Here is a 16293-nt window from a genome sequence, read left to right as displayed (position 1 = left end):
TTTGTGATTTGGACTGCAGAGGGCAGGGAAGGAACTGTTACTCCTGCATCAGAAGACTGGAACTGTGGGCCAAGCACAGTGGTACACTCTATAATCCCATCTACCCTCTTGTTTTCAAGGAACAATGTAATGCAGTGTTATGGATACACAGAGCCTGGTACGTAGTGCTCAGTAAAGCTATCTCTTAATATTAACCCTTCAAAATTAAAATCCAAGATTGCCTGATGATGACCAGCGGTGTACTTACAGGCACTCTCAGAATGAATATGATGCATTGATTATTCAACTTCATTAAGCTGCCAAATAATTATAAGATAAAGGAGGTTCTTTTGTGTGTTTTGGGGGATGGGGTTAGATATACTGAGGTTTGAACTCAGGGCCGAGCGCTTGTTAGAAGGGAGCTACCATTTGAGCCACTCCATCAGCCCAGTGTTTCTTATGATCCAAGTGAGTCACTGATCATGTCACTGATTTAACATTTCAGGCCCCTTACCTTTCCTTCATCTTTTATTCTTTCTCTCTTTCACTACATTCTACTGCTACTGGACTTAACATCGGTTTCTCAAAAAACATCTGATGGTCTGGCTGTGGGGTTTCAAGCATGTTGTTCCCTCTACCTGAAATCTCTCCCCTAATTATCTTCAATTCTCCACTTCCCCATCCTGTCCCAATGAAGATTGCAAGGCTCAGAGACTGAGATACAGGCTTTTCCAGAACGCAAACTGTCAACAGCTGCACTTCATTGGGTTGTTCACTGTAGAGCAATTATCCTTAGCTTCTGAGAATCTGGTAACACCTACAAGGTATTGCCTTGTAGAAAACACAATTAAAATTTTGGGTAAATATTCTGGGCGTTTTAACTACTCCTGCAGTCCTTATGAACTCTGGGCTACAAGAGCTGCTACTAACCTGCGATTCCGATTTTGTTTTACCCTACCCCCACCCCGAATCCAGCTGTGGAACCCCATGAAAGTGGCCTAGGCTCCACAGACCTCGGTGTCCTACAAACTTCAGAAGATGTAAGTGGTCGCCCAGGATGGGTGCGAGGACCAGACCTCTTCGATGCACATCTATCTATCCTAGAAAGGATCTACCCTGGGTCATTTGCCGGGATTCTTGGCCCGGGCAGCAGCTGACAGCTCCCACCGGACTACGATTCCACGCGCACGCCAGACTTGGGAAGGACTCGCACACGCGGTGGTCTGCGCATGCGCACACCTCCAACCATGCGCTGAAGCCTCCGGCCCGCCCCTACCTGCGACCGAGGCTCTCCTGGCAACGCTTCCTCGGACGCCCGCGGCCCCTTCCGCTCTCCGCGTTTATAGCACTTACCTCCACTGTCGGGATCGGCGCAGCCAGCTGCTCCGGGGTCAGGGTTCCAAACTCCTCCGCTAGCACATCCATGCCACTCACGACAAAGGAAGAAGCAGGCAGAACCTTCTCGCATACCTTCACTACCTCCAAGCAAACTGCAGCACGCCTGGAGAGCGGTGCGCGACGGCCTAAACTATCCCCGCTGCTTTTGTTAACTGTAGGCGCGTCAGAAAGGTTCCGCCTGCTCCCGGCCCGAACCTACGGTGGAACCCGGATGTGGCCAAGGCCGAACCGGGAAACTGCGCCCGCTGGTGTGCTTCAGAGGTATCTCCCGGGTAATCCCGGGATTTATTGTCAATTCTCCCGTAATTCTCATTTTTAAAGCAGTATACTATTGAATAACGAGAAACTATCCAAAATTATAAGGCATTGGTTAAAAAAATGGATGGTACCTACGTGTGGTGGACTAGTATACAGCCATCAGAATGAGCATAAAGTGGGGAGGAATTAACTCTAGTGTTAAAACAGATCAGGACAGTGCTTAATTCTCAAAGTACTAGAGGCAGTTTCTGGGAATACGTTACCAGCACATGGGGAATTTAGTATGAAACGTTGACATTTAAATCCGTAGTGGCTGGGCGCCGGTGGCTCCCGCCTGTAATCCTAGCTTCGGAGGCAGAGATCAGGAAGATCGCGGTTCTAGACCAGCCCAGGCAAATAGCCGACCTTATCTTGGAAAAAAAAAAAAAAAAAAGGCTGGTGGAGTGGCCGAGGGTGTAGGCCCTGAGTTCAAACCCTAGTACCCCCCCCCAAAAAAAAGGGAAATACAGTAAATCCTAAATGGATTAAATATTTCAAAATTGGCAAAATTTAGAACATGGAACATGGAGTTGGTGAAGGACTTCAAGGATGGCACCAAAGAAATCATAACAGATTTGATAATAATAGAATTCTAAATATGGTTTTATGATTCCATGAAAAATTTAAAAATTTCTGAACAGATTGATAAAAATCACCTTGAATAGGTTTAAAAAAAAAGTTGGTAGAAGACAAAGGATCGGTGTCTCTAATTTAAAATGAACCCATACAAATTAATAATCAAATCATTGTTTTTCTCCATTGGGAAAAAAACAGGGTAAAATATACCAACAATTGTTTAATGGATAGAGTTTTCTTCCGTTTTGGAAGATGAAAAGTTCTGGAGATGGTTGCACAACAATGTGAATTTACTTAGTGCTACTGAACTGTGCATGATTTTGATGGTTACAGTGGAAAGTTTTATGTGTATTTTTCTTCAATGAAAAAGATGTGAAAAGCCAGGTGGGTGTTCTGTGCCTCTAATCCCAGCAATCTGGAAGCTGAACCTGGAGGATCTTGAGTTCCACACCAGCCTGGAGCTACATAGAGAGACCCTAGCTCAAAAAAAATATGAAAAATTGTAAATGTATGCTTTTCAATTTTTCCTTGTTAATGCATACCACTTGCACCAACTTAATCTAATTTCTGAATTAGCTTCTTAAATTTGAATGCTTGTATTATGCTGATGGACATCTGAAAGTAGGTGAAGAAAAGGAAAGGAAAAGTTAATGATCAGCCCCTGCACAAGAAATTCTTAAAATTAGAGGAGATACACTTGTACATGACCCTTGTCACTTACCAGAGAGCCCCCTATTTAGAGTCTAGCCTGGAAGGGACTATGAAAGTGACTTAATAGTTGGCTGAGGAGTTTGGTTCAGGTGTATGGGCTCTGCTCCAAAGGCCTGTTTGCTTTCCACTATCAAGGTGGTTCTCCAACATTAGGACAGATCAGAATTACCTGGAGAACTTGTTAAAAACAATCTTAGCTTTTTGATTGGTAGGTTGGGCCTGCAAATTCGCATTTCTTTCAAGTTCCCAGTTATAGCTACTATTGTCGCTGATAATCAACCAATATCAGAGTCCTCTGTTTATGTGTTTAGTTCTTCAGACTGTGGGCTCCAGAACAGGAACTGTCTTGTCTTTGTATTCCCTGACTCTAACCCATTGTTTCTCCCTTGATAATTTGTGTTCAGCAAATTAACTTGAAAAGCAAAAATGCAATAGATGATAATAAATTTGTTATATACATTTTTTAATCCTGATTTTTTTAAAGTTTCTCTTGAAGAGTGAGAAGCACTGGTACCAGTAGTCCCAAAGTCCTCCACAGCAGCAGTTGGGTGACACTGAGTAGCGTTGGCCATTAGACCACAGTGACCAGTCCTTCCTGCATTATGTCTGCACCCCAGGTCAATCCATGAATTCTTTCTGATCCCTCGAAAGACTGGATTTTCGAAACCAAAAAGCCAGGGACAGTCTTGTGCTTTCTCTGTTTTCTCCTGTTGCATCCTTTTCCTGAGGTATTAGTACAAAAAGCCTACTGGTTTGAATAGAGTGTTGAGAGATCCCAGAGAGAAAAGTGGTTATCATCAAAGTGTTGTGATAGCCAGATGAGAAATTAGCCAGGGGTGGGGGAGTAGGGGACACTGGTGAAGGAGAACAAGGGAAAGGGAAAGACAGAGGTGTCCGTGCTGGGCCTTGAAGTATAAGGGAAAGCTTCCGTTCACTGAGTGTCACTCTCTGCCAGGCATTGGAACCACACCTTTAAGCACATTCTCTAACCAAATGATGGACCCCTAGGGGATAAGTGTGATTATCTCCACTTGACAGGTGAGAGGGTAAGGCTCACAGTGGTTAAGAAATTTGCCCAAGCAGAGCTGTAATTTAAATCTGTAACTATCTGACCACAGGGCCCATGCTTTTAACGACTCTATCTTAATATCACATCAAAAGCATGAGGAGGTAGAAGGCATTTGCATTTCAACAAATAGAACAGCAGCATGAGGGCTTTTGTGTCACTAGAGAAAACCAGAAACAGTACTGGAGAAAGCATTCTTCAGTCTGAAAAGGCAAGAGCAGAGGGAGAATCCTTGAGAACTGTCATTTCACAAATGGCAAGGTGAGGGTGAGCATGAATAGAAGTTTCTAAGTGCTATAATCAGAACATTCTGCATTTTGAGCAAGAAGGGAGTCTAAAACCTTCACTTGCCTGTTATACCCACAGTCGTTTCTCTGAAAAGCTTTGCTTTGTGTCATGTGACTATCATCCTGTCAAAACCAGTAAATTCAGGTACCCATCAAAACAGCCTTGTAGGCTGGACATCAGAGCATGGAGGCTCATCAAGAGAACCTTACCCAATGTGGGGACATGTCCATAGTGACAAGTGGCAAACAATCATATTCTCTCTTGGGACATTTTCAATTAAGACACACCAAAAGAAAGGACAATAACAATGAGAAATTCTTTTTTTTTTGTTTTTTTTTTGATAAAGGTACTGAGGACTGAACCCAGGGCCTTGCACTTGATAGGTAAGTGCTTACCACTTGAGTTATGCCCTCAGCTGGAGAAATGTTTTTGACTGAGTGATCTAAGGAACTGATACAGCAAGTACTTAAGAGGGTTAGACTCCTTCCTTGGGTTCATACACACTTAGCAGCTCTACCACCTTGGGGAAGTTCCTGAGCCTGAGTCTCTTTTATACACATGGAAGTAATAGGGTCTGCCTAGCAGTTAAATGAAATAATGTAAATGAAGTGCTTAGAGTAGACCCTACCACATAACAAGTGCTTGGTGGCTATTATTACATTCTAAAAGAGAAAAAATTATATTCAACTGCTCTAGGGCACCTGCAAATGAGGCTGCTGAGACAGACTTCTGGTTTCCTTTCTTCTTCATAAAGCTTTACAGTAAGTCCCTATGTACCTTCCCTGTGAAGTCAGAAAAAAGACTAACATAGTAAGCTTAGGAATGAAAAACTACAGCTTTGCTTCAAAAAAAACATCAAGAGGGCACAAGGCAATTATAAATTTTTGAAAGGTCAGATTAAGTCATGCAGGATTAAAGTTATAATTGATTTAGAACATGTTGTGTTTTGTCACTATCCTTTGAAGTTGACATCAAGGACAACCACCACAACCTTGTACATACATTTGAGCTTCTCTGCCAATGACAATATTAGGTTTAATGAACCATGGTTCTGATGAGATATGACAATTTTTGTTCTTATGTAGTTAAGCACTTAATCATCACATCTCAAAACAGTAAAACCCCTTGAAGCTTGAAAGATACTGACCCATAAATTACAGTTATTATAATGCATTCTGGGTACATTATGCTTTAGTTTGCAGATAATTTCAAATATATCTCACTTGATTCTCACAATATCTCTGTGAGGTAGGCAGGTAGCCTGATAAGTAGGTTAGAAAACAGGCTCAAGGACACTGAAAGACCAGCTTGAGTTCATACTGCTATGAAATAATAGGAGTGAATTCAAACTCAGATCTGTGATTCTCAGTCCCATGCTATTATTACTAAACAATGAGTGGACAATTTTAGAATCTAACATTCTCAGAGGGAGAAGAGGCTGAACTTAAAAGATGAAGTGAGAAGTAAAAATATGTTGTGCAAAGGTGACTCTCCATGCCCATGGCAGGCTTGACCAAACAACCACAGAACTCTTCATGGAGTGCCCTGGATCTGGCTTCAAAATTCTCTCAACATGATCTCGAAAGATCATAGGCACAGAATGTTCAACCTATTTTCATGAAGAGAAAGTTCTCTGGGACTTATTTAAGGAAGCTTGAAGGGTATGAGGTGGACACCGCCATCCTCCCTTGCCATCAGATGAGGGCACATGATTGAATTCTGAGGGGAAGTGGCTGATCCTTTTCTTTCACCATCTGCTGAGTAAATGGAGGGGATTCTGAAGATCTAGGCAAGCAGAGTTACAGGATAGATGGAAGTTGGGTCCCTGGATGGCTGCTGAATGAAGTAAGCTCACTCCCATCTTACTCTCCCCCTCTACTTTGAACTATGCTTTCAGAAATGAGCTTATCCCAAGGCCACTGAGACTTGAGAGCTACTCATTCAGCAATTCATCTGCACACTCTAATGAAGGTTGTCTTCATGTAACTACATCCTTCCTCATACCATCTTTTGTATTATTCTCAGCAGCACTGCTGTGTTGGGTGGCCTTCTTAAACATTTCTCACAAATTTTAAAGACTTCATGAACATCTGTTATAGTGGCTATCTTTTTTGCTTTCTGCTTCTAAGCATACCCTTCCTATTTGAGAAAAATCCCAAGTAGGATGACTTTAGTGGGACCCCAGGATCCGAAGGGTCAACCACTTCCCCATTCCATCTCCTATAAATTACATCCTAGACATTTGATACAGACTTTCTCAAGTGAATGTTGGTATCTGGGACTTCAGATCTTAAGCAAATGAGGCAAAGAAGCAAGGACACCTGAAAAATCAATCTCAGCATGATTGGATCCCTTCATTCCCACCCATTTTCCATTGCCTGATTCCTCTGATTAAGTAGATTGAGAGGAACTCCATAACTATCCAACAAACTCCTTCACTGCTTTAGTTATTCAGTCAGTTTTTATTGCTTGTATCGCGTTTCTGTGTGAGTGCATGTGTGCATACACAAAACACACCAGAATATTCTAGCACCAACAAGAGCTCTTTGTCAGGACAATCTTTCCAACACATAAATTTGTTCGTGACTTTCTCCTGTTTCAAAGATTCAATGCCTCTTTAGCCTTTATCCCTGAAAGGACAAAAAAAAGAAGAATTTTCTGTATGGTATCCAAGAACTTTTTCACCTTTCTTATTTTGCCTCTCGTCACTTCACTTCTTCTACCTTACATTGGTTCCTAGGCTCACCATTTCTCCGTATTGCTGTACTCACTGTGCACTTGGTCAGTTGTGTTTGCCCTTTTTTGGTTCTTGGAAAGTTCCTATGTATTCTTCATGTTTTAGCTCAAGAATTATCTTCTCCATGAACTAATATGAATCTTACTTATTTCATAGCCCTTCTTACACTTCACTGTATTTTTTTTACTAGATTATAAATGTCTTAAGGCTAATATCTGTATAGTCATCTCTGTATCACAACTAGGATCCTTGCTGACACATAGTAGATGCTCAATAGTTGTTTGTTAACTGAATTAATGTATGAATAAATGAATGAACATAACCTGATGTATGTAAGGCTCTAATCATCGGCATAGGAATCATTCTAGAGAACTACACTACTGTCCAATATTCTACCCCTGAGTCATCCAAAGGTAGCTAAAAAACAGAGGCACTGGCTATATTGAAATAATTTTTAATGTTTTAAAATTTAGGTAGTGCACACAATACATGTTTTAGCAGTAGAATGAAAATGTGTATATGGTATTTAATAAAATTTACATTACAAAACCAGACATTAGGAAAACCTCAAAAGTAGAAGTAAACATTTGAGTAAAAACTAAACATGCTAAGGGATATGATTTTAAAATCCATCTAAATCCAGACTTGAGACACAAGATTTACTTTGCCACTTAAAAAAAAAAAAAAAAGCAGAATGCCCTTCATTTTAAATGCAATTTTTTAAAATGTTTGCACATTGTTTTCCTGCAGGCAACTGCAGTGTTATCAAGTATTTAAGTGAATATAAACTGAATTCCAATTTGATAATAAAAATGTACACCAACTGTTAAGCATACAGTTCACCTCAGAAAGCAACAAAAATGCATACTACATATTCATTCCCTTTCAGACCCTTTCCACTACCCAGGCCCAAAAGTGAGCATAGCTAAAAATGACTTCAGCTTCAGAGAAAATGAAAACAAGTCTTCTGCACCTTGTGGTTTCTAAGCACAGGGAAACATGGCAGAATGGAGCTACAGGAGAAGAACAAAACAGGTAAGACCAATCTGTGCCCTTCAGTGAAGTCCACTAATGGATTTATGTATCAGACATTGGGGGAAAATTCATGATTTCCTGAATGACTCTGTAAAATGCAAAGATTAGAAATAATCACACAATTGTTTCCTATAACTTCATAAACTAATAACACCATAATGGTAGAGGTGAGGAAAAGCAGGCATACTCTTTTTACTTCCTACCTACTCTTCCCCACCAAATTACTAATGTTCAGTGGGTCCTTACCAAACAAAACAATCCAAAACTTGTATGTTCTGCAGCTAAAGCACTTGTAACAGACCATGTGCCCCTAAACTGTAGAACTACCCTCAGCATGCCAAAAGTAGTAGTTGATGCCTGAATAAGCTGACTTCTTTAAAATCCCAATGACAGCTAGTGTCCAGCTGTGCCAGGTTTGATTCATATTCAGCAATGGCTAATGATGCTACTGTAGTCATAACAGGGTAAGGATTTCCTAAGCACAGAGGAATTCTGCTAATTAAGTTATATGGTTAAAAAACTCAAAGTTCAACTATTTCTTTTTCAGATGTGAACATCACAGAGAATGGGATCCTATTTTGTTGTAAACTTCCCTTCTTGCAAGGAAGCAAATTCAAACCAGCCCTGCCTCACATGAATATATTAAAATCTTATACAAACCTATTAATGGCCTGAGAAATGCAAGGATATTGCAAGATATTTGTGCAAATTTTTTTCTCTCAGAGAGTAGGTTAATAGGCAAGAAGAAACAAACTTGTAGAATAAAATTTTAGAAGGAAAGGATTTGTTTCTATTTTCACTAACAATCCTGGGAGGCTTTATCTAAAATGTGTTTGTAACATAAAAATTACTCAATAAATTTAACTTCTAAATAAATACTGACAATTGGTATTAAAAATATGATTTGATATGTTTTTGGAATTTGAGGACTTACTCTGTAAGTTTCTATTACACATTAGTAAAATAGTAATTGTACATTTCAAATACAATTATGTTTACTTCATGTAGTTCATTCAGAATACCAATTCCCTTGGTTATTCTCACAACTTTCAACCCTTTAAAAAGTTGTACCAAAACTAAAAATCATTAGATATGATAGTGATAAATGAGGAAAACAACTCCTTACAGGGTGAATGAATAAGCCAAATATAAATCCTTAAGAAAACATATTATATAGGTAATATAATTAATTAAAATTGCTCTTTGCTCATTAAAAATGTGTTTTAAATTTTAAAATGATGCACAGAAAAGGTCTAAGGTCTTTGTGGGTTTTCTGTAATGCTAGCATTACCAGATTATACAGACTTGGACTAACACTGCACCACAGACAGTACTGAGAATGTGTTGCATCTATAATGCCATTAATGGAAATGGACTGGGTACCAAAGTGCCGGATTTCCCATCTCTTCTCCAATGTCAGTTCCTTTTTAGTTAGATGGAGGTGAAGCATCTGCCTTCCCCATGACTTCCTCCCCGAACAGCAGCTTACGAAGTATATTTGCATAAAATGGTCCATACACTTGTTTGTTGAGATTCACCATGTTTGCATATTGTGTGCCTAGCACTTCTAGCTCCTGCTGAATGAGAGCAAGGCCTCCTGGCATGGGAGGCATACACTTTTGAGGGCTTGGAAGACAAAGTAGGTTTTTCATGTACAGCTGGATTCGTTTATCTGAAGGAAAAAAAAAAAAGATACCTTTATCTGTCCCATTATTGAAATATGTAATTTTAAACACAACTAACTGTAATGATAGGATTTGATACTGTTCCTGTTTACCTGTCCTGGATCCAGGTGGCACTGCAGTTCCTCCCACGGAGGGACAGAGTATGTTTCCCCATCCTTTGAATCTGGACTGGCCTATGACTTCCTTTGCAAGTCATACAATGTTGTGGAAATGCCTGCATGCCAATTCCATATCTAGACCTCAAGAGGCGTGATCACATCCACTCTCTGCCTATGACTGCCATGTGAACAAGGCTTGGCATGCTGGAGGATGAGATCAAGTGAAGGAAATCCAGCTGTTCCATCTGAGACCATCCTAGATCAACCTGTAGCCAGCTAACTCCCAAACACCTGAGAGGGTCCAGCTAAGATCAGCAGAGCTACCAACCTGAACCACAACTGACCACAAATACATGTATGACTCCAGCAAGAACAGAAGAACTATCCAACTGCCCGACAAACTTGGAGTTTTGGGATAACTTGTTACCCAGCAATAGCTGATTAATTTTAAAAAGTAGAGCCCTCGGGTGGAGGAACTTACAAAAGTCTATCCCCACCATACACGGTTGTACTTATGCACACTGAAACTGAGTTTGTAAACTGCCAGTTTGGTCCACATTGTGTTTTTTAAATTTTGTTTTTTAAATAGAAGCTATTTCGAATCAGAGAATTTCACATAGAAATCTAAAGTTTTGGTTTTTCATGAAAAATCTAGAAATCTAGTATACCTGGGGGTCCAAATTACCACATGGCAAGAGTGACTCACGTCTAGGTTTTCCCAAGACAGTTGTAGTTTACAGCTGTGGTCTTAGCAGAATTAAAAAGAATGCTCATGAAAGTGTCCTGCACTTGGTCAACATCCAGGAGGCACTGCTGGTGGGCCGCCCCAGCTAATACTGCAATTTGCCCCCTTCCCCTGTGCTCTGCGGCTTCAGTGGGTCTCAGTTTGAGATTACTACACAGAAGCTTGCAAACTGTGTGCATTGATCAGACTGCAGTGATGTTGGGCAACTAGTAATGGGCAAACCAGACCTGCTACAGTTCATGCAGCTCTCTGGCTTTGGAAACATAAGCCCACAAATAAGACAGGTTACTAAGAAGAATACACTCCATTGAGTACAGACAGCTATGATATTAGTGGAACTCACTTTCAAACACTTTTCCCCAAAGTTACATTTTAGCTAGGTCTGGCCTAGCACTCAAAAGTTTCCAATGTCCATGTCTAGACAGAATTTTTCCTCTTACTAAAATGCCCTTCCATCTCATCTCATCTCTGCTCAGAGTCAACATCCTTCAGTGTTGAGTCTAAAGTTGCCTCCTCTTTCTGTGGCTTTCCCTAGCATTATCATCAGGTTATCATACCACAGTATTACCAGCTGAAAATGTATCTTTCTCCTGTCTTAGACAGTGGGCTAAGGGTAAAGGTCACATATCTTTTAGCTTTATATTTCTAGTGGCATGTGGCAGGCACATCATAAATGCTGAGTGAATTTAAGTGAAAATGAAATGAAAGAGATCTACAAAGATAAATATCAAACTGGAAATAATGGGAGTCACGGAGGAATGGAGAGTGGAGAAAGCAGGCATAGACAAGAGAAGCCTTACCTGTAATGTTTCAACAAGGGGAAATTATTCATGTACCACTTAAGGCAGTTGAAAATTACTTTTTAAAAATATAAGTGGTTGTAGGCATGGAAATAGTCTACACAGCAGGTAATCATAAATATTTTTACCTGGCTTTTATATATACTTGAAGATATTTTGGTTTGAAAAAAGCTCCCTTTCTAAGTATCTTTTTTAAAGGGTTAAGAACACTGTGGCAAGTGTAATCCCTTTGGTGCATAAATAGCACATCAACTAAGACAACTAAGGCAGAGCATGAGTACTGTGAACAGGGAGGAAAACCATGGCTAACACTACTTGACCCTTTCTTATATTCCAAGGATCTCTTTATGTGCTTAATTTATTCTAGCTCCTCTGCATGCAGAAAATCCAGTAAACTTGTACTAAGTTTCCTTTAAGTATGGCTGCCTGACTCTCACAGGCCCAGGCTTATCTTCTTCACAGATGCAGTCCAAACACTTTCCCACCAGAAGGTATAGAAACGAAACCCTTTCAAAATTGCTATTATTCTGACAAGTGGTACTGTTTCCTCTGTAAATACATTAGTTTTTAGGTCAAAACTACAATAACAGGAGCATTTGTTCAATTAGGATCATCTAGAATCCCTGCCAAAGGCATGTCCTTGGCTTCCAGAGTTGAAGGAGAGATACTCTAGAGAGTCACTCAAGTTTCTAGGGCAACACTACTGTGAATGAGGTTAAAAACTGCTTTCAATATGCACAAGGGCAGGAAAGTTGGCCTGAGAGAGCTGGGTGGACAAAAGTTGCTTTACCAGATTGTAAGAGGAATCCCTTATCCTCTGCTTCCCTTTCCTTTCTGACATTGCAAGTATTTCCCTCATCTAAAGCATAAGCACAGACAAATTGGGACACTCTGGCCACTTGGCCAACAGCAGCAGGGCTCCAGCTCTGACTGAAGTGCTGGGCAGAATAGTTAGGAGTATGAGCTCTGGAGTCAGGGAGGCTAGGCAAGAGTGTCACCTCTGCCTCCGCTACTCATGGGGCCCTGTGTGAAAGTTATTTAACCTCTCCAAATCTACTATGCATTACACCCATTTCACAAGTATTAATTACATGTCATCTATGGGCTTGGAATTGTGCAGGGATACAGCAGTAGCCAAACATGCACTCTGTGCTCATGAGGCCTGCACATGAGTGGGAACCTAGAAGTATATGGCCAACTGCTAGACAGTCTTAGTCCCCACTCTACCCCTCTTCCAGGCAGAAAATGTGAGGGTAGATACATATCAGCATATGAAGGTATATGGGGAAGGGCTATTACCAATATCTGTGTATGTTACTGTTACTAACTATCCCTTCTCAGCAGCAGCCTCTCCTGCCACCCACAATTTTGGACCTAGCACTGCTCTTTTCTGGGGCCAGATCTGAAGCCTTGGGCCACTCAAGTAGATTGCAGTCTAGATCCCCAGTATTCCATGTTCCCTAGATATGGATAAGAAAAACATTTTCAGAGCCTCAAATAAATAATAAAATGTGTCTGTATCCTAAAGGCAGTCAATGCTGTACTGGAAAGATTTGCAGATTAATGCAAAAATGTTAATATATTCTAATTCTACCCTCTTTTCCTACTTCTAGTCTTTATTCCTCCATCTCTATAGTAGACACCTGCATTTATAAAACCCCAGCTTTTTCCCCCTTTTATAGAACCCTGATTTTGTGTGCAGGGAGCATCTTTTTCCTCTTGTCATCAAGTATCAGTAAAGCAGAATTTACCCTGGCTCCAAAAAGTGAGCACATGTCTCAGGCTTAAGTTTCTTCCCTTCTGGTCACCATGACTGCTTCAGGAATGGGATGTACTCCATTTATAAAATCTACTGGCCTAGATAGGCAAATTGGAGCCAAGAGAATTTGTGCTGGGGGGGTCAAGCTTGAGCTAACAGAGAGACAGACTTCTTGTTTTTGCTTGACTTAAACATGGAAAGATGAAGGCTGGAGTTGAAGCCATTTTGCTGTCATGAGAAAAGCCTGTGCAGGCAGCCAGCCAAGAAGAAGGCAACACTGGGAGACAGAGGCGGCAGAGCTCGATTATGCTCTCCCAGCAGTGAGCCCTACTCCGGGCCTTTTCAGTTGCATGAGGAAAAAAATATGTCCTTCCTGCTTAAACTAGCTTAGAAGTTTGATTCTTTGTCACAGGCAATAGGCAAAGTCCTAACTGACACACTCTCCATTTTTCCAATTCACCAACATAGCTGGCGCTAAGACAGTCATTTTCCTGACCAACAAGTACAGAGGAGCCCACCCAGTATGCCTCTCAGTTCCACAGCCTTTTTATTCTTTATCTCTTTAATCCTAACCAAGAAAAAGGCCTCAGTTTCCTTAGACTTGCTCACAGCTGAAATCCATATTTACTTTCTGTGAACATACTGCCAGCTGGTTTAAACTGTGCACTGATCTAGATTTTAACATTTCTGGTGGAATTGGGTTACTTTCTTTACAAAACCTACTGGCTGGATAATTAAAGATAATAGGCCCTGAAATATTCCACCCACCCAACTATACATGTATGTGTCTCTCTCTCCCTCACATACATGTATGTATGTGAGAGAGAAACCAGTGAGACCCAAGCCTCTGAAAATATTAACATTTCTTAATATTTATCCTCTAAAAGCAGGTAAAGTTGAGGTTCTTTTTTTATTCAAAATGCTTGGGACCTAAAGCATTTCAATTTTGCTGGTTTTTTGGAATCTTCGTGTGGATTTGAAAATCCAAAACATGAAATGCTCCAAGAACTGAACCATTTAGTAATAGGTTTAAGTATAAGTATAAATATAAAATATTATGGACACTTTAGTCAAAAATGACAAGTTAAAGAAAATTGGGACTGAAGCACCAATCAATAAAAAATGAGGACTCACCAATCAAGGACCGGACAGGATTGTCTTTCTCTTCAATGCTTGAGAATTGACCTACAAGATTAGCTTGAACCTCAGCATTTACAGTAGGTAAACCTCTCTCTTTCAGGGTCTTGTTAATCTCAACACAAGTCTGAGCACCAATAGAATTCAGGACTTCCTTCAAGTTAAAGGTCCTATAAAACATAAAACAAAATCCTATTAGGGAAAGTTTTTGTTCTTCAGGGTTTTATTTTGTATTTAAATATACCAACTTATTTCAGATGCCTATTAATTTTCTCTTATATGGACAATAATTACTTCTATTTGAATAAACATAGAAAATATTAACTCCTTCCAACTACCAACCCTCACAAGTAACCAATTTTTAAATGCTTAAAGCCATGCAATTGTGTGCTTACTGTCCAAATAGGAAAGAATGGGCAGAAAAATGTGGTCCCTAAAAATGAGTCTGCAACACCATTTACATGCAGATTATCAGAAAGGGACAGAAAACTATTTACATCCTAAAATAAATCCATTGGTCTCAGTAGATTTAGTCATATATTCTTAAATGCTTGGAAATGTTAAGTGCATGGTAAACGCTTAATGAGAAGAAAAAGAGGAAAATGATGTATCACTACTGCTATCATTAACAGCAATAAGAAGTACTGGTGTTCTACCTTAACTGAATTTGCCTACAATGAACCTGCCTTTGGGATTCTATAACCCAAGGGTAGATTGTGGCAAAATTTTTACCTCCTGACTTTTTACCTACTAGAAAGTACTGCTCTAGCTTTCTCCTGCTTTTAATCAGTGAGTTTTTAGGCTAAAGAAAAATTTAATTTTAGTGTAACTTAAGTCTTCCTATTCACAGTCTTGCTCAATGTTGAGATGCATCATTAAGCCAAATATATGACATCTGGATCTACTGGCTATTTGGGATCATAGGCTTTTTGGTATTATGAATGTTATTACCCCATCCATAATGAGGATGCCTGAAAACTGACTGCACTCATTTTCTAATAAAGGAGAAAAATTAAATAAAAAACTAACTAAACATTCTATAAATAGGAGGATTTAACACCTCAATAGTTATTAATAGCTAACATTCACTGAGCACATACTAAGTACCAGACACCTGTACTGAGTTTCACATGAATCATCTTAAGTTCTCACAACTTCAAGGTAGACACAATTTACTATTCTCTTTTTACAGGTGAGAAAGTGAGGCTCAGAGTGACTTGGAAATTTGTTCAATCATACATAACATAGCAGAGTTAGGACTTAAATCCTGGTCATCTGACCTAAAGTCTGTCCTCTTAGTAACCAGTTTCTTTGTGCTTTATATTAATACTAAGCAGCACTGATGTTCACTAAAGGCATAATAAATAAAAGTTTCTAAAAAGTAATATTACTCGGTGTAAGGAAATACTAAGGTAAGACCAACTGCAAAGTCAGAGGAAGTTTTTTCTTCTTCCAGTGAGGTCTTGGGTCCAAGAATATGAAATGAACATGGCAGATTAGCAACAGAATCACTAGTAAGGGAGGGCCTTGGTTTGCCCTTTACCCTCTGTTCAATTCAAGGCAAATTCTCTTCTTTCTCTGAGCTTCAGCTCCAAAAGAGAAGTTTGGATCCTGAACCACGTGGACTCCTATTCTATCACTTCACTGAGTCTCTGAGTAACTGATGGAAGTATAGGCAAATCTCACTTCAATGGCAGGAGTAAAGAGGACATGTCCATGAAAACACCTGAAAGGCAAACCAGCAGAAGGGACTGACCCATGTATGACCCGTGAAAACATCTGGCCATTGGCTAAACTAGGAATTTTCTGACTTAAACAGGATTTCAATGGGATGACCTAAATTCAAAATCTAAATGGGATTCTAGCATTCAATGATACCGGAGAATAATTTAGCAAAAACAAAACATTCACAGGATTTGTTTCAAATCTTGTAAGGACAGAACTATTACTACATCTAAAGATTTCATAGCAGTCTTTAGATG

At 39.9% G+C, this 16293-nt stretch overlaps 2 protein-coding genes across 7 annotated transcripts in view; both read right to left on the bottom strand.

Annotated features, from left to right (window-relative positions):
• The window catches only part of Polr3b (RNA polymerase III subunit B), a 117197-nt gene extending 115161 nt beyond the window's left edge, over window positions 1–2036 (bottom strand). For 2 of the 3 annotated variants that reach the window (XM_074084293.1, XM_074084292.1), the window contains exon 1: window positions 1333–2036. In XM_074084293.1, the coding sequence (XP_073940394.1) occupies window positions 1333–1404 (72 nt within the window). In that variant the 5' untranslated portion in view covers window positions 1405–2036. The remainder of the gene's footprint in view (window positions 1–1332) is intronic. The other variant, XM_020184475.2, reaches the window with a different exon arrangement.
• A 5454-nt stretch (window positions 2037–7490) lies between these two features.
• Tcp11l2 (t-complex 11 like 2) overlaps window positions 7491–16293 on the bottom strand; it is a 42365-nt gene continuing 33562 nt past the window's right edge. For all 4 annotated transcript variants that reach the window (XM_074084295.1, XM_020184480.2, XM_020184483.2 and 1 more), the window contains 2 exons: window positions 14309–14481; window positions 7491–9759 (listed from right to left, as the gene is read on the bottom strand). In XM_074084295.1, the coding sequence (XP_073940396.1) occupies window positions 9515–9759; window positions 14309–14481 (418 nt within the window). In that variant the 3' untranslated portion in view covers window positions 7491–9514. The remainder of the gene's footprint in view (window positions 9760–14308; window positions 14482–16293) is intronic.

The sequence above is a fragment of the Castor canadensis genome, chromosome 8, assembly GCF_047511655.1.
Source record: "Castor canadensis chromosome 8, mCasCan1.hap1v2, whole genome shotgun sequence".
Lineage (NCBI taxonomy): Eukaryota > Metazoa > Chordata > Mammalia > Rodentia > Castoridae > Castor > Castor canadensis.
This window is presented reverse-complemented; position numbering and strand designations above follow the sequence as displayed.